Below are 18,833 nucleotides of genomic sequence, written 5' to 3'. Positions count from 1 at the left end.
TCTACCTATCTATATCTGTCAACCTATCTATCTGTCTGTCTGTCTGTCTGTCTATCTATCAGTCTACATATATCTATCTATCGATCTGTGTGTATGAAAGAGTATGTGTAAATATATAGGATAGATAGATATAGATATTTTCCGACATATACTTCTTCTAAAGAGAGAAAGAGAGAGAGGTGGGGGTTATAAAACCGTTGTCCTACCTTGTCGTGTAGTGAACTGAACGTACGGCGAGTCCGGCGCCGTCGTGTGGCCGAAATATTTGTAGTGACCGAATTGGCCGAATCTTTCCTGATTTGGTGGTGGCCTCTCTCCATCATGGCCTCCAAACGTAAACCCGTCCTACCTGAGTTAACTGCTGCTAACACTGATCCTGTAGTATGGGCTGTTGTTATTATCATTAGTGGTGGTGGTGGTGGTAGTAGTAGTGATGTAGTTGTTCTGGTGGTGGTGGCGGCGGTTGTTGTTGTTGATAATGTTGTCACTGAGGGTGGTGGTAGTGTTGCTGGTGAGGTAAGCGCTGTTGCTACTGCGCAAGTATTTACGAAAATCTCCCATGGCTTTCTCTCATTGTCTCTCTGCCTATCTGTCTGCCTGTCTGTTTTTGCTGATTTTTTTCTCTCTCTTTGTCTGTCTGTCTGTCTGTCTGTCTGTCTGTCTGTCTGTCTGTCTGTCTGTCTGTCTCTCTCTCTCTCTCTCTCTCTCTCTCTCCTACCGACATGGAAAACCTTACATAGATGTGTGTGTGTGTGTGTGTGTGTGTATATATATGTGTGTATGTATATATATGTGTGTGTGTCTGTATTTGGAGTCGCTGCTTCCTTTTGTTGTAACTGTTTCGCATTATCTCTCTCTCATACTGTGTGTCTCTCTCTCCTCTTTATCTATCTATCTATCTATCTATCTATCTATCTATCTATCTATCTATCTATCTATCTATCTACTTGTCTGTCCGTCTGCCTATCTATCTTTCTATCGTCTATAATTAATGCATCCTTCCAGCTTTCCTTTTAACATAGGACAGTACTGTGATTTCGCTGTAGAGTTAACTGGTATTTCTAGCAGGGCAATCGAACCGTATTACGCACAAAAGCTCTCTGTTTGTATTACAATGTCAGTGAGTTCAGACCTTGTACTATATATATATATATATATATATATATATATATATAATCTATATATATCCCGCAATGTGGTTTGTTTATGTGGTTTGGCTTCAGGCTATCAGTGATCGAGGAGACATATCGTCTGTTTAGGGCATATAAGGGGCTAAGATCCCTTGCTTGCTTGCTGTTGTTGTTGTTGCAGACCAGAAACGTTAACATGAACGACTGTATGTAGTCCTTGATGACCTCATGTTGTAATATAGATTATTGATACGTATCGAACCGAGATACAGACAGTCAAGTAGCAATATCGATAGATAAATGAAACGGACGGTTTATATATTGTCATTTGACTGCGGCCATGCTGGAGCACCACCTTGAAGGCTTTTAGTCAAACAGATTGAACCCCCCCCCCCGAACTTATTTTTTAAAGCTCCGTACTTATTCTATCGGTCTGTTTTGCCGAACCGCTAAGTTACAGGGATGTAAACACACCAACACCGGTTGTCAAGCAGTGGTGGAGAGACACACACACACACATGTATGTATATAATATATATATACGATGGGCTTCTTTCAGTTTCCGTCTACCAAATCCAAGCTTTGGTCGACCCGAGGCCTATGGTAGATGACACTTGTCCAAGGTGTCACGTAGTGGGACTGAACCCGGAACCATGTGGTTGGGAAGCAAGCTTCGTACCACGCAACCAAGATGATATGCAATCGTTTATTTATTACTCGTTTCAGTCATTGTTAAAGGGATTAATCGATAACTTCGATCCCAATACGTAGTTTACAAGCCTGGTACTTATTTTAATGGCCTCTTTGGCAGAACTGCTAAGTTATGGGGACATCAACAAACCAACACCGGATGTTGTCAAGCGGTGCTGGGAGATAAACACACACATAGGTATATAATGGGTTCCTTCAGCTTCCGTCTACCAAATCCACTCACAGGGCTTTGGTCAGCCCGAGGCTATAGTAGAAGACACTTGCCCATGGTGCCACGCAGTGGGACTGAACCCGGAACCAAGCTTCTTACCACATAACCACACCTGTACCTATCTACCTATGTAACTACATGTAAGTGTTTGACGGTGGTAGAGGTGGTAGAAGTTACAGTTGTGGTGGTAGTTGTAATAGCTATTTTAGTAGTTGAGTACTAATTATACTGGTGGTGGTGGTGGTTGTGCGCTGTTTGGTGAAGTAGGTGTGGTAGTAGTAGTGGTTGTGGTGGTAGTCTGAAGAGCAGATAACTTGAGGTTAAAACGAATTTTGTGAGCAGGAATGGGACAGGTTGGAGGGGTGAGGAGGAGCAAATGTTAAAATAGATTTTAATGATAATGTAGAGAAGAGGGAGGGAGAGGAGCAAGATATGAAGAGGAGGATGGTGTGTGAGGGTGAGTGGGAGTGGAGATAACGAGTGATAGAGAAAGAGACAAGAGGAAGGGTTGGGTGGAAGCAGGATGAGAAGTGAAAGGGATTATGGGAAGGCAAGTGACGAGAAGGTGATGGTACAAGGCCAGCTATGTTAAGGGAAGGGGAAAGTCGATAACATCGACCCCCCCCCCCCCCAGTGCTTGACTGGTATTTTATTTTATTGACCCCGAAAGGATGAAAGGCAGAGACAACTTTGGAAGAATTTGAACTCAGAACGTAAAGAGTCGGAAGAAATCCCGCTAAGCATTTCGTCCGGCATGCTAACGATTCTGTTAGCCCGGCAGACAAAATGCAAATAATAATAATAATCCTTTCTACTAAAAGCACAAGGCCTGAAATTTTGGGGGAGGGGACAAATCGATTACATCGACCCTGTTACTCAACTGGTTCTTATTTTATCGATCCCGAAAGGATGAAAGGCAAAGTCGACCTTGGCGGAATTTGAACTCAGAACGTGAAGACGGGCGAAATGCCGCAAAGCATTTCGCCCGGCGTGCTAGAGGAGGAGAAAGATGAAGCTAGCGAGAGAGAGAGAGAGAGATGGTAAATGTTTTAACAAGCATCCATTGTATGTGTGTGTGTCTACGTGTGAATATCAATGCGCTCGCGTCCTTACATCGATAAAAACTTAATGCATGCGTTGGGGGCCATGTTTCCGTTTTGAGGACAGCTTCCTCCCCCTCCTACCAGTTTCGGAGACCCTCCAAAGGGTCATGGGCATTACTTTCCTTTCCGGTTTAAAAGATAAAAATATAAGAAGAACTAAAGATATATATATAAAAAAATCATCTGATTTTATTATGTGCGGCAAATTTGTCCGATCTCTTTTTCATTCTCACGGCCCCACCCGAGGGGGGCATGCCTGTCTCTGCCCTGTAAGAAACACTGGTGCAAAGAGACACCACCGTTTGGTTCCAGTCGAGTTAAAGAATCCATTTGCCGAGGAGATGGGCCAAGTTGGCCCGGCGGAATTGAGCTTCGTCATGTGATACGACATGACACGAAGGCCAAAACGTCGTCTGTAACCCAGCAGAGAGAGAGAAAGAGAGAGAGAGAGAGAGAGAGAGATATGACGTGATCTTTTCTAGTGACATGGGGCACACACACACACACACACACACACAGGGGGGGGGTGCAGAAGGAGAAAGAGAAATGTCAGTTGAGTCAGGACAAAAAACGATGCCTTTTTAAAAAACAATCCCATCGTAATTATGAACTGGCAGACGTCTTCCGGAAACCTAATTGGGTGTGGGTGTATATCAGTGTATGGATGTGTATATGCGTGTTGGGTAGGTGTGTGTAGATGTGACTGACAGAGAGAAACAGTGGATGCGTGAGAGAGAGAGATAGTATGTGTATAGGTTTGTGTGTGTATACTTGTGTACGTGGCTGTGTATAGCTGTGTGTATGTGAGAAAATGCATGTGGGTGTGTGCATGTGTATAAGAGACAGTCCGTGTGTCTGTGTGTGCAGCCGCATCAATGCGTTTCCAAATAAGCTTATACTTCCATTAACTTGCGCACACACACACACACACACCAACGCACGCACACTCTTATCAGAAAGTCAGTCAGCGGAGAGAGAAATATCAGTTTCCTTGACTTTGGCGCTTTCTTCCCAGTCTGGTGACATTTGTGCGGTCAATGTTCAGTTTTACCAATGTGTGTGTGTGTGTGTGTGTGTGTGTGTCTCATACCAGGAAACTGTTTACGGTTTCTTGAGATGAAGAAATGCAGCGACCTTGAAATATTTCTTCCAGAGCCTCTGACACTGGAGACGGAAGACAATAATGGGCCACAAAGTTTGCTTTGTTATATTTATTCAAAGCCCGAAGAATCCCTCTCAGCACATGGCTATGATGCTCTCCGACTACTCCTGCTCATGATCAGAGATGCTCGTATTGTCAGCCGTTAAGGGGCATGCTCAAATGGTTACGGTCAACTATTATTTCCGATTTGCTAACCCTTAGAAAGTATGAAAAATGCCTAATACTTCCTTCAAACTTTGCTTTTGTTGCTTTTATTCAAAACCCAAAGAATTCCTCTCAACACATGACTATGATGTCCCCTCACTACTCCTGCTCATGATCAGAGATGCACATATCGTCAGCCACCAAGGGACATGCTCAACTGGTTATGGTCAAGCAACGGAAGTTTGTTTACAGTTGGTCTTTTAATAGTTTACTGTTGTTAATGAACGGAATCCATCTTTCGTGTTTGTTCAAATCACGTGGTTATAAAAGCCATTGCACCGACAACCTGTTTCGTCGTTGTGCACTTTCTGTAATTAAATATCTCAGACAAATTAAAATTGAGCCACCTCGACTCATATACATTTCCCTCCTTCCTTCCCTCACTCACTCCCTTTTATTCCTTCTCTTCTTCCCTTCTCCCCCTCTCCCTCAATCTGACCTTGTGTCTGTTCATCCATACATATATATATATATATATATATATATATATATATATATATATATATATATATATATATATATACACTCTCGCTATCCGCACCTCATCTCCGTCTTTCCCACTCTGCTTCTTTCTTTCTTTCTTTCTTTCTTTCTTTCTCCCCAGTTCTCTTTAAATTCGCTTACATCCATCTTTTTTCTTCTTCCTTAAAAAGTAATTTAAAATGCAACAATATATTTCGACATACACACACACACACACACATATATATATATATATATAAAAACCCATCCTACACAGATTAAAATAGCTAAAAATGAGAAAAAAACAACAAAAATAAACGATGAAACACAACGAAAAATAAAACTAAAGACTTAACTGAAATTAATAAATGGTTGGCAGAAGGATGTTAATAATAATAATGATAATAATAATAATAATAATGTAATAATCTTAAAATGTTGCTAAATTGGAAATTAACTTCAGCCAGAACAGTGGGAAACATATGTAAACCGTCTCTGGTCTACTTTGTTGTTGTTATATAGTTTTAGAGAAAGTTATGGAGGTTTAGAGCTTGACTTGAGTTAAACTAAAATTCGGTCAAATATCTCTGCATGGAGCTTAGAGGAAATTAATATAAGAGGAAGAAGTAGGAGATGGTGTATGTAGAAGGGCAAGAAAATGAAGAAGAGCAAGGAGAAGAGGAGGAAGACGGGAGAGAATATGAAGAGGAAGAAAAACAAGACGAAAAAGTTGGACGGAGAAGAAAAGTGACGAAGAAGTGGTGGAAAAAAACGACGACGACGAAGAAGAAGAAAGCACGTTGAAGAAGAAGAAAAATAAAGAACAAGAGCAAAATGAAGAATGAAAATAAGTAAAAGAACAAAACGACAATTTCTCTCAGGAATAATTTTATGTAGGAAAAAAAAAGGAGGGAAGGAAAATGGAATCGATATATAATAGGATTATTTCTGAATTGCATAACGCAAGGTCGACAGGAAAGACTACTACTACTTGATAACCGGGGGGGGGGGGGGGATTGTGTGTGTGTGTGCGAGAGAGAGAGAGAGAGAGAGAGAGAGAGAGGCGGGCAGACAGGCAGGTACCACTTAAGTTACAAAATTCAGTGTGAAGGAAATCGAAATCACATTACAAGATGTAGTTTTTGGTTTGCTGAGACAGAAAGTAGCTTGTTCTCAATAGAATATCCCCCCACTTTGTTTGGTTCAATGAAATCAATGCACACACACACATAATATATGTGTGTGTGGAGAAAATTAGGCAAAATTAGAACGAAGAAAATGTTGTAACAGACGACCTAAACAAGAAACAATTCCTACATCGGCCGCCTGCCTAGAGATTGTTGCTGTTTCGACACCACACTACAGGACCACTGTCCCTCTTTGGCGTCATATGTTGCTATGATGTTCGTATCGCAATCAGGATACCTCGGATTCGATTCCACTGAATAATACCTTAGGCACGTGTATTTTGCCATAGCCTAACATGAACTGAAATCATGTGAGTGATATTCACTAGATGGAAACAATGTGGAAGCCCTTGTATGGACTGTCTTTGTAATTCAAAGATCCAGCTTTGGCGTACATCATGTCAGTCTTTGGAATAATCAGCCACTTACATTATAATTCTATGCGTACGTAGTCCAGTTCATCGAATGACTTGAGTACTCATCATCGAAACCGACGGAGATCCGGGAGGAATTTGAGTCCACACGAAGCATCTTTGATTTTACTGGGAAGTCAAGAGGGAAAGGCAGTAACCCTGAGTCTTTGTAGGGCTTTCAAAAAAATGGTGGGAAGGGAAGGGAGGAGATAAATAGGGGTCATCGTATTGAGAACCAGGTACGAAGTGTTGCAACAGTCAACTCCGTTAAAGGTCCCCAAAGGCCAGGGTCGTGGTGGTGGCGGCGGCGATATTAAACCGGGCAAGAGATTAAGAATTAAGTCTACCACACATGTAAGCCATTGCTGGGGTTTGAACTCGGAACACAAGTAAGCAGAACAAGCACTGCAAAACCTCCGCCTGAGGCTCCAACGATTCTGTCAATCCAATACCCCCCCGTCCCTCACACTCATGTTCTTTCCCCGCCCCTCACTCTTCCACTTTCTCTCACTCCTCCTCTCATACTTCCGCCCTCTGTCTCCCCTAAATGACAGCGATACTCTCTGCCTTTCTATTCCATCCTATTTCCCTCGCCCCTATTTCGTTTCTGGCACATTATCACGTTTTACCACCGGTCAATTACGACTCTTCAGTCATCAACGTACTCCACTATCGGCTGGTGGTGGTTGTAGTGGTGGTTGTAGTGGTGGTGGTGGTGGTGCTAGTGGTGGTGCTGGTGGTAGTGGTTATTCTTATTTCTGTTTGCTTTTGTAAAGCCGTGTTTATCTTTGGATTGGCTCCAGTCAAAATATGCCGAACCTAGAGTAAATAACCTCTCACCTCTGTGTGTGTGTGCGTGCTGTGCATGTGGTGTATGTATGTATGTGATTATGTATGTGCATATGTGTGTATGCCTATGTATGTGTATATGTGTGTATATATGTGTGTGTATGTATATGTGTTGTGTATGTACGTGTGTGCGTGTATATATATATATATATATACACACACACACACACACACACACACACACACACACACACACAGATACCGATACCTATCTCTAACTAAAACACACTTCGATATATATATACACGTGTAGGTGGGTGGGTGTTTATATTTCAATACATCATTTACATCAACGGAATGAATATTCTTTGACCTTCCTGATGTTATTTCTGTTTCTGTCGTTTACCGAAACTGCCCCAAGAAGGGATTCGTTTGTTCGCACTTCAACAGCATCACGAATTCTCGTTTCGTGATCGTAAACGTTAGCTAGGGGACATGGCTTGTGTGTATGTGTGTGAGTTAATATAGACTTATCTTGTATTCGATATTTCGTCGATAACTGATGAGGGAAGAGCGCGTCCACCGCCTTTGTGCTTTTTTTTTTCTTCTGTTTTCCGCATGTTCCTATGTAGTCTTTTGCGCATCATTTTTCATTTTACTACTACTACTACTGATGATGATGATGATCATTCTACTATAGGCCCGAAAGGATGAAGGGCGTCGACGGAATTTGAACTCTGAACGTATACCGCTAAGCATTTCGCTCGACATGCTAACGATTCTGCCAGCTCGCCGCTTTAAATACTAATAATAATTATAATTTCTACTCTAGGCACAAGGCCTTGAAAACTTTTGGGGGAGGGGGATGAGTCGATTAGATCGACCCCAGTGCGTAACTGGTACTTATTTCATCGACTCCGAAAGGATGAAAGGCAAAGTCGACCTCGGCGGAATTTGAACTCAGAACGTAACAGCAGACGAAACACCGCTAAGCACTTCGCCCGGCGTGCTAACGTTTCTGCCAAGCTCGCCGCCTTGTAGCGTGTGAATATTGGATAGAAAAGCTGAAGGTTGTTTAAAAGGAGGGGGGGGGGTTCTTTTTTAACGAAATATATTCATGCCATTATTATTTATAACATCAATCGTTGGAAAACGAACACACACGCACGCACGCACGCACACACGCGCGCGGAGAGTGTTCGAAATTCTGAAGGTACACAAGAGATCGTGACAGTCATATTAACCAAGTCAACATTCCACAGGTTACATAAATATTCACACTGCGGCCTCTTTGTTCAGTCATGCATGTCCAAAAAGTGCTCTTCTTGTCTGTTGAACGGTGGTTGTGTGTGTGTGTGTATGTATGTGTGTGTGTGTGTGTGTGTGTGTGTGTGTGTGTGTGTGTGGTATGTTTGTGCGTTTTGTTTTAAATAATTTATCAATGAAATGATATGCATACATGTCTCTCTGTGTGTGTGTGTGTGTGTAATATATTATCAAAGAAATGTAATAGTTTTAAATGTGTATGAGTGCTCCAGCGTGTCTGGATTCAATAATTTTAGTGTGTGTATGTGTGTCTGTATGCACAGACGTGTGTATATATATATATATATATATATATATATATACTCTCTCTCTTTCCTTTCCCGAGCGTCTAGTAACACTATCTGTATCAAGTCCTCACGTTGTTGTTTTTTGTTATTGTTTTTTGTCTTTTTCTTTTTGAACTATATGTATATATATATACACACACACACACACACACACACACACACACACACACACACACACACACACACACACACACACACACACACACACACATTCAGAGATACAGATACACTTTGCAACTTTGTAAATGTGTGTATATGTACGTAGATACATCTATTCACACACACACACACGCACAGACACATAACGTGTATATATATATATATATATATGTGTGTGTGCGTGTGTGTGTGTGTGTGTGTGCGCGCGAACGCGAATACAGTTAAACTCACGCAATCATATAGTGTTTGTTAGAGACACGGGCGCGTATGAGTGTGTTTAGAGCGTACACTGTACTCGCACATACACCACATACACACAACCAGTGTTAGATGAGGTGGAAGAGTTTGTTGTGTAAAGATACTGTGATTCTCTTGTGGGTGGTGGACGTACGAGTGTGTGTGTGTGTGTGTGTGTGTATTTATAAACTGTTATATTAAGAATTACAGGGTCGACAGCAGGTGCTAAACCCAGGTAGGACAGAACGATGAGCTAAATATGGTGGTGGTGCTGTGATAGAGAAAGGGCCGTTATATTTGTTAATGTCAACTGGTACAGCCATGAATATAGCAAGTTGATACGGTGGATGATCTGGGTCTTAGAGCCAACTGCCTGCCTTATTTGAACATACGGGTGCATATGAAGGGTGGGGTTGGGGAGGGGTTGGAAATCAAAGTACCTTTATCCCAGCTCACCCCATAAAAAAAAAAAACCCTGCAAAATCTGCAAAGGTTATGTTTGTCTTGTTGGAAATAGATTCTGTGAAGTGCATAAACGCAATTAATGTTGGTTTCACATTTTGGCACAAGGCCAGCAATTTCAAGGGAAGAGGTAAGTCAATTACATCGACCCCAGTACGCAACTGGTACTTAATTTATCGACCATGAAAGGATGAAAAGCAAAGTTGATCCCGGCGGAATTTGAACTCGGAGCGTAACTTTGGAGGAAGTGTTGCTAAGCATTTTGCTCGACGCCATCTTGATAATGATAATAATGATAATCCTTTCTACTGTAGGCCCAAGGTCAGCAATTCCGGGAGATCGACCCCAGTGTTTCACTGGTATTTATTTTATCGATCTCGAAAGGATGAAAGGCAAAGTCGACCTCGGCGGAATTTGAACTCAGAATATGAAGACAGACGAAGTGCTGCTGAGCATTTTGTTCGACGCACTAACGACTCTGCTAGCTCGCCGTCATAATAACCAAGAATGCAATGAATTCCACAGGAAATACCAGGAGTTTCTCAAATTACGGCTCTGTTTCATTTGAAAGGCGAATCTTTCGAGCGTCAGCGAACTCGTAACACCAGGAGAGGTCATGGACTCGAACTCGCCTGAACTCACTGTAATCTGAGAAGGCAGGCTTGTCATTTCTCACCGACTGCAGAAAACCAGGTATCAGGGTTTAGTTGATGGCGTTCTTGTCAAAGGATGGCACACAACTTCATCCACCACTGATGTCGACTGCTGCTGTCGTTGGTGGCGCTTTTGCCATAAGACGGCACAAAGCCTCATTCCTCCACTGACATCGACTGCTACTGTTTTCCAGTTCGTTGCGCTGTTTCTTGTGGAAGATAGGTTCGGAACGCAAGCAACTGAAGAAAATCACGAAGGAGTTTGTAACCATTGAAGCGAGAACTATTGTAGCTGAAGATTGTTAACGGTGACAAAAGACTGAAGAACTCTTCTGTAGGATAAGGCTAACTCTGTCCTCGTTGTCCGACTCGGGTGAAACGCTTATGACCCTGCGGTCCCTGCTGAAGATACGGTAAACTGTCGCAACATTGCGATAGTTTTAGTCACCACCAAGAGAAGAGCTTGCAATAATCTTTAAATGGTTTCTGCTCTGAGCAAAGCATCTCGGATGTTTAATTCGCCTTTGATCTTTAACATTCTGATATTGTTGAAGGGGTCAAATTTATGACCTTTTTATCACATCGATGTTGTTAATGCTGCTGTCAGTTATGATTGGGGATATCTGTGATAAAAAAAACGTTCCAGACACGACCAACCATCCCAGCTTTTATTCAGATATTTTATTATGGACTCTGATCGATTTTACGTCGTTGTCGTCAGAGGTTTGTTCAGTATGTGAATGCAGGTGTGATTCAGCCTCCAAGTCAAGGGGTCATCACTCCTGTTCTAAGCTGTCGCTTGACCAACTAGAAATAGCAGTCAAATACCTCTCAAATCACAACATAACTTCTTCAAGTAGAGACGCATGTATTGAGGATAATGTAATGTGGGATACACATGAAAAGGCAGTATGGTCACGGATGGAATACATTTCATCGTAAGACTGTTCGATCAAGTCAGACCTGGTGTTAAACAACAGCAACGAGAAGTATAGTGCAACTTCAATAATCCACAACTTCGCCATTTTGTTTTGGTCGTCACGTGAGGCAATTGTAAAATGGAAGATTTTGATGTGTAACACTCTTACTGTTTTACTACCATCAAAATTTAATCATTAAGTTGTGTGTGTGTGTGTGTGTGTGTGTGTGTGTGTGTGAGCATGTTTGACTGTGTATGTTTGTGTGTGAGCGTGTATGTAAGCATGTGTGTGTATGTATGTGTGAGCGTGTCTGAGCATCTATTTGTGAGCGCGCGTATGTGTGTGAGCATGTGTATGTGTGTGAGTGCTAGTTTATGTATATTAAATTATGCATGTGAGTGAAGAGTGAGTGTGTGTGTGTGTGTGTGTGTGTGTGTGTATAAATATCAGCTTGTTTGTGTGTGAACGTCAGCTTGTGTATGTGTGTGCCAGTGTCTATCAGGCTGTGTGTGTGTCTGTGTGTCAGCTCGTTTGTGTGTGAAGGTGGCGTTCAGTCTGTTTGCGGAAACGTCTGTGTGTGTAACAGATTGTATATTTTCGCTGTGTGTATTCATATATTATTTATAAATCAACCCTTGTTATATGTGGCACAGCGAATTAGCATATGTTGTTTGTGTTTGTGAGTGTGTGTATCAGCATGTTTGTATGTGACTGTGTGTGTGAGTGAGAGAAAGAGAGAGAGAGAGAAATTACTGTGACACGTAAACAATAGGTAAAAAAGACGAAAGATTTTGAAAAAAAATCCAGGAAGACGTCATGATAAGTAAAGGAAGATAGGAACGAAAAGAGATTAAAAAGGGGGAAAAAATTGAAGAAAACGTGAGGAGAAAGTGATGAAGTAAGTATGTTGGAACCAACTAAAATAATGGTAAATGAACCTCCTCAAAAAAAAAAAAAAGAAGCGGAAAAGAGACAATGAAGAAAATGGTAAAAAGAGAAGCGGTTAAAATTGAAGGAAATGTGAGGAAAATTCAAGAAAAAAATGAAAGGAAAATGGAAGAATCGCTGATAAGAATGACTGGAAATTGCGGTTGAATAAAAGAATGAAGGATGGAATGGAAGACGGAATGAATTAAGGAAAGAAGAAAAGATAAAATGGGTGAGGGAAGAACGAGTAAATTAAAAAATTTGGGAAATGTAAGAAAGAGCGAAAGAATGAATTTCAGAAAGTGTGTTCAAATATGGTAAGAACGAGCGAATATAATTGAGAACGATAATGAAAACAAATGAATGAAAGAAAGAATGAGTGAAAAAGAACGAGTGAAAGAAAGGTTAGAATGAGTGAACAAGGTAGTACAAGCGAAAAAAAGAATGAGTGAATAAAATGTAAGAACCGGCGAATAAAAAGAATGCGGAAGTGAATTTAAGAATGAGCGAATGAATCTAAGAGCGAACGAATGAGATGAGCGAATGATAGAAGCGAATAAATTTAAGAACAAGCAAATGATAAAGAGTGAATAAATTTAAAACGAGCGAATAAATTTATGAACGAGTGAAGGAAAAAAAAAAAAAAAATGAACACGCGATAAAAAAAGCACGAAGTGAAAGCGGAAGAAAGAGGAATTGAAACAAAGAAGGGAGAGAGAAATGGAGAGAGAGCGAGGGGGGTGAGAGATGAGGGGAAGGTGTAGGAAACTCAGTAAACCCATCACCATAGAAACTATTCTGAATCAGTTGACCTCGAAGACTAAAATCAATATGGCTTCTCGCTATCTTTGAATTTATTTCTTTGTTTATCTTTATTTCTTAATTTGCATTGCCATGGTGATCCTCATCGGTGTGTCACATGACAAGGGAGACCTCATCGACAACAAGTGTATTGACTTGTTTGTCATCTTCTTCTCCTCCTTCTCCTCCCTCCTCTTCTTCTTGTTTTTCTTTCTTAAAATCTTCAAGTGAAATATTTATTCTTCCTCTTTCCAACAGAGAGAGAGAGAGAGAGAGAGAGAGAAGGAAGAGAGAGCCTGGATCTTTAGTGCAAGGGTTGGAGGGAAGCGTATTGTAATTGTTGCATTTACCTACCGTATGGCACACACACACACACACACACACACACACACACACTTATTCGACTTAGGTGGTAAACACGCGCGCGCACATATGTAAAGATTTTTTAGAACCTGCAGCGTGCATTGAAGCGCGCACACAATCATATCTGCACACACACACACATACACACACATGCACATTCTCTTATGCGGCACGCACAGATAAATGCACACACAATCGCATGCACACGTACTCAAGGATATATGAAGTCATACGAATACATACACGCACTCACAGTAATGCATGTACGTACACAGGTACATACGTACACGCAATCATATATATGCATACATGTACGCAAACATGCAATCATTCACACAAAGATGTGTACACGCGTGCGCGCGCGCGCACACACACACACGCTCTCATACGCACGCTTTTACACAAACATTGCACTCACACACGTGCATAAATACACACGCTCTCACACACACATGCTCTTATACACTTACACACTCACTCACGCGCACACGCAAACGTGCGCGCTCTTGCATATACAACCATGCATGCTCACACGCATACACGCGCACTCTCTTAACACCCAAATACACACGCTCACACACGCGTGCACGCATATTATTACGCAGACGCGCGCGTGCTTATATACACACTCATACATGCGCACACCTTTCTCAGTGATTCCGTGTAACATGAGCAGGTAGACACGTGCAGACATGTTTCAAAACAGGCGCACACTTCCACACGCACACACACACACACACACACACACACACACACACACACGCATATATTCAAAACATATACACACAGTTTTCAAAGTAACATTCATGCTGCATGAAAAAGTCACACGTAGACATGCTTATCACACACACACACACACACACACACACACACACAGCCACACCTTTGCTTATACATGTACATAGATGACCTCATACCACATGCATTCAAATACAGGTTTATACACACGCACACTTTTATTCACACACACACTTTTATTCACACATACACACGAACACAAGCACAGTCGCTTGTACTTATTCTTTCAAACACACTCAGGCACACATGAATGTACACACACGAATGTATACACACACATACATTCACACACTTAAGTGATGTCATAGCAAAAAAGGTTAGTAAGCAAGAGATCACACACACACTCACACTCAGGTCTTTTAAGTGACGTCATAAGCAGGAAACTATGTCAGACATGAGAAAACACACACACACACACACACACACACACACACACACACACACACACACACACACACACACACACACTTATATTCAAACAAAAACACTTTCACATAGACAAACTATTCAATTACACACACACATGCACACAGCTACACACACACACTCTCTCTCTCTCTAGACCACAGATATAATAAACAGCATAAAAGGTTATGTTAGGTGTGTATGTATGTGTTCATACTCGGATCAAGGGCAGCACTAATATCAAGATAAAAATCGTGATCACTTATTGTTCGTTTGTTGAGCATGAAAGGCTTTTGTTTCTATCCTTTCCGACTCCATTATCTAAAATATATTATTTAGCAAACGCTGTATGCTGTCTGTCTTCGCTCTCTGCATAAAGCAAGGTTGAGAAAGAATGAATAAAAAATCACCGAGATAGACAGCTGGATCTGTGTTTTATGAGTTTTATTCAATTTCATTTCATTTCATTACAAAACCACAGGCTATTTCGATATATAAACAGACGAAGCTAAGCAGTAAAAACCATTTATAAAGGAGCAGCGGTGACAAATATTGAAATTGGTGTCATAGTGATAAAGATCTCGAAGAGGTCTTAGACTGGAAACGACAGGAAAAAGATTTCTCTTATAACTAGTTGGCTCCACGCCGTCAAAAATGACTGCTAATTGTGGTATTTCCATAAAATAACTTTGCCTGGACTTGTGCCTCGGAGGGGACCTTTCTTGGTGAAATCCCATGGTCATTCATGACCGAAGGGGGTCTTTACCCATTTGTTCTTTACACTATCCCCATGACATACGTGTTGCACACATCACTTCTATTCTCACGCTATCAACCACTGATAATAGATTTTAGGCGAAGACAGCGAGATGGCAGAATCGTTAGCATACCGGGCATAATGCTTAGCAGCATTTCGTCCGTCTTCATGTTCAGAGTTCAAATTCTGCCAAGGTCGACTTTGCCCGTTTACCCTTTCGGAGGTCGATGAAATAAAGTACCAGTTGAGTACTGGGGTCGATGAAATCGACTAGTCCTCTCCCACCAAAATCTCAGGTCTTGCACCTTATAGCAGAAAGGATATATCTTAGGCGGTGACAGTGTCCTACTGAGACTCTCACACACCATATACATGCACCAATATCACTATTCTCCCACCACTGTTACATTTTAGATGTTTTTTGGTAATAATTAAAAATAACGTCACTCCATCACCGAGAAATGGCGAGATATTTCTTTAGCCAAAGAATTTTTATCGATTTTGATGTAATGTAGCTCATTGTCCATCTTTTATTGAACGATTCCGGAAAGGATATTGTCAGAAACTCAATCCGCTCTCTCCGACCGACTTTAATTAATTTCACAGACTTGATTAACTTGGGTGTCTTCCACATATATTTTCAGCTCGCCACACAAAAGAACGAAACCCAATCTTCAGCTCTGTTGTCTGAAAACCTGGGAGTTAATGCTGTTGGCCAATTAATTTTCTCAAGAATTATTGTTTTTTCTTTCTTCTGTCTCTTTTTCTATTTTATTAAGAAAGGTGGTGGTGGTGGGGGGAATTGACGATTAATTATATTCGTAATAATTAGTTTCATTAAAGGAAAAGAAAATGTCGGTCTTTATTTGAAGTTTGTGTGAAGGCGAGTGGCCTTGTGGTTCGGGTGTTGCACTCGCTAGTATCTTTTTTCTTTTACTTGTTTCAATCATTGCACTGCGGCCATACTGGAGCACCGCTTTGAACAATTTTCAATCGAATGATTCGAACTCGGTATTTTTTTTTAAAGTCTGGTACTTATTCTACCGGTGTCTTTTGCCGAAACTGCTAGCTTACGGTGACGTAAACAAACCTATACCGGTTGTCAAGCGGTGTGTAGGATAGACAGACACACGCATGTACACGACGGGTTCGCTTCAACCATATGCCCGTGGAGGGTATATCAGCCGAAACGTTGTGTTAACAACAAACAAGAAATATCCGTCAAATGTAAATAATGTACATAATTCCTCATCTCTTAAATATAGAACTGTATTAAGAAAGACTACCGTTCAAAAATGTCACAGAAAATGGTAACGGGGCGGATGTAAGCTATGGAAATATCGATCGTCGAAAGGATGAAAGGCAAAGTCGACCTCGGCGCAATTTGAACTCAGAACGTAGCGGCAGACGGAATACCGCGAAGCATTTCGCCCGGCGCGCTAACCACTCTGCCAGCTCGCCGCCTACACGTTCTCCTAGATTACGACGACGTCCATAATTAGGCCACGTAACAACAAACATAAATATTTACAGTAGACGTTTTTTTTTTTTGGCAGAGCATTTCATTCAACAGATGCTGGGGGTTATCTGCGAAGAATTAGGGTCGACTTCTACGAGCGATATCTTTCTTTTTCTTTTTTACTATTCTTTTTACTTTCTTTTAGGTGTTCGAATCATTAGACTGCGGCCATGCTGGGACACCGTCTTGAAGAATTTTTAGTTGAATGAATCCACCCCAGTGCTTATTATTATTATTATTATTATTATTATTAGTTTTAAAGCTTGGAACTTATTATATCGGGTCTCTTTTGTCGAACTGCAAAAGAGAGCGATAGAATAAGTACTAGGCTTCCAAAGAATAAGTCCTGAGGTCGATTTGCTCGACTAAAGGCAGTACTCCAGCGTGGCCACAGTCAAAACACTGAAACAAATAAAAGAAATGAAAGAACACACACACACACACACACACACACACACACATACAACGGGCTTTTTTCAGTTTCCACTTACCAAATCCACTCAAGGCTTTGATTGCCCCGATAAGTAGAAAACACTTGCCCAAGGCGCCATACCGCGAGACTGAACCCACACTGCACATATGTAATGTCCCCAGCTTTATTACCTCCTGCTAGCCCCACTTAGTACACTGTTTTGTTTATTGTTCTTCCTCATTGTACATAGACTCGTGTGTGTGTGTGTGTGTAATCGTATTTATTTATATGGAATTTAAAAATCTTTCCTCTTCGCAGAACTCAAGTCGATCACTCACAAAGTGACAAAAAGCTCTTTAGTTTAAAACCAAGATTGCTCTTAAGGCTTTTGAGAATATGTTGAACCAGTTGAAATATATATGTGTGTGTGTGTGTGGGGGGGGTAACCTAGCACTCATGTTATGAGCGTGCATGGCAATTTAGTACAGAAGTGTGTGTGCTTCATTATTTTGTATGCACCTATAAATGTCTTGCATTGTCTCCATAACTAAATCCGGGTCTTTACATCACTCTTCTCAATCCATGGTGATAGAAGTAATGATACTTTATGTTGTTATTGCTAAGTATTTTTTCGCATATCTAAAGCCTGCAAGCTTGTATGTCAATCCGTGAGACTCTGCCTCTCTGTCGGTCGCCGTTCGTCTGTCGCTGTCTGCTTCTCTGTCCGTATGTATGTCTGCCTCTCTGCCTGCCTGCCTGTCTATTTGCTTCTCTGTTTATCTGTTTGCCTGCCTGGGATCAGGACAAAATCCGCCTCCGAGGACAAAATCTTCCCCGGACAAATTTTACACAAAAATACCAACTAATGAATATTAAAAATTTTTTTAAATACAATTTCACTTTCCTAAAATATTTTTTATTGTAAAAGAACAATATTCCGAGGGATATTAACTGCCGGGGGATTTTGTCCGGGGGAGGGGAGATTTTGTCCAGGTGGGATTTTGTCCAGGTGGGATTTTGTCCAAGTAACTGCCTGCCTACCTCTCTATGTTTCTGTTTATTTATCTGCCTGTGTGTGTGTATGTATGTGTCTATCTGTCGAGCTGATTGTCTGCCTGTCTCTCTGTACGTCAATCTGTCTGTATGTCTGCCAACAGCCCTGGTCTCGGTGTTAGCTATTTCGAATGTCGCTGTGTTCAACAGCCGGCTGTCGGCTGCCTCAGTGAAAACCTTCAACCGGGATTATTACGGAGCCGGCGGGACTTTCACAAACAACAACATTAAAGACCATAATTAATATTTAGACAGTTGTCATAATTCCTATTGGTTTCGTACAAATAACCCATCAATGACGCCTCTCACCGCTCCACCCGTACCCGTCAATTCCTACTTCCTCATCCCCCACACAAACGCTTAGATATAAGTATATGTACCA

General features: G+C 41.3%; 1 protein-coding gene across 23 annotated transcripts in view; it reads right to left on the bottom strand.

Annotated features, from left to right (window-relative positions):
• Positions 1–18,833, bottom strand: part of LOC106880702 (septin-5) — a 129,408-nt gene that overhangs the window by 51,415 nt on the left and 59,160 nt on the right. For 2 of the 23 annotated variants that reach the window (XR_016238555.1, XM_089342932.1), the window contains exon 1: positions 207–521. The exons of 17 other annotated variants lie outside the window; for them this stretch is intronic. Coding sequence is in view for 5 of the 6 variants with exons in the window: in XM_089342932.1 (XP_089199058.1) it covers positions 207–404 (198 nt within the window). In the remaining variant the exon portion in view is untranslated. Of the gene's footprint in view, positions 1–206; positions 742–18,833 lie in introns of those variants that run through there. 4 more of the 23 variants (XM_014930775.3, XM_014930773.3, XM_089342918.1 and 1 more) reach the window with 4 other exon arrangements.

The sequence above is a fragment of the Octopus bimaculoides genome, chromosome 26, assembly GCF_046866305.1.
Source record: "Octopus bimaculoides isolate indiv1 chromosome 26, ASM4686630v1, whole genome shotgun sequence".
Lineage (NCBI taxonomy): Eukaryota > Metazoa > Mollusca > Cephalopoda > Octopoda > Octopodidae > Octopus > Octopus bimaculoides.
This window is presented reverse-complemented; position numbering and strand designations above follow the sequence as displayed.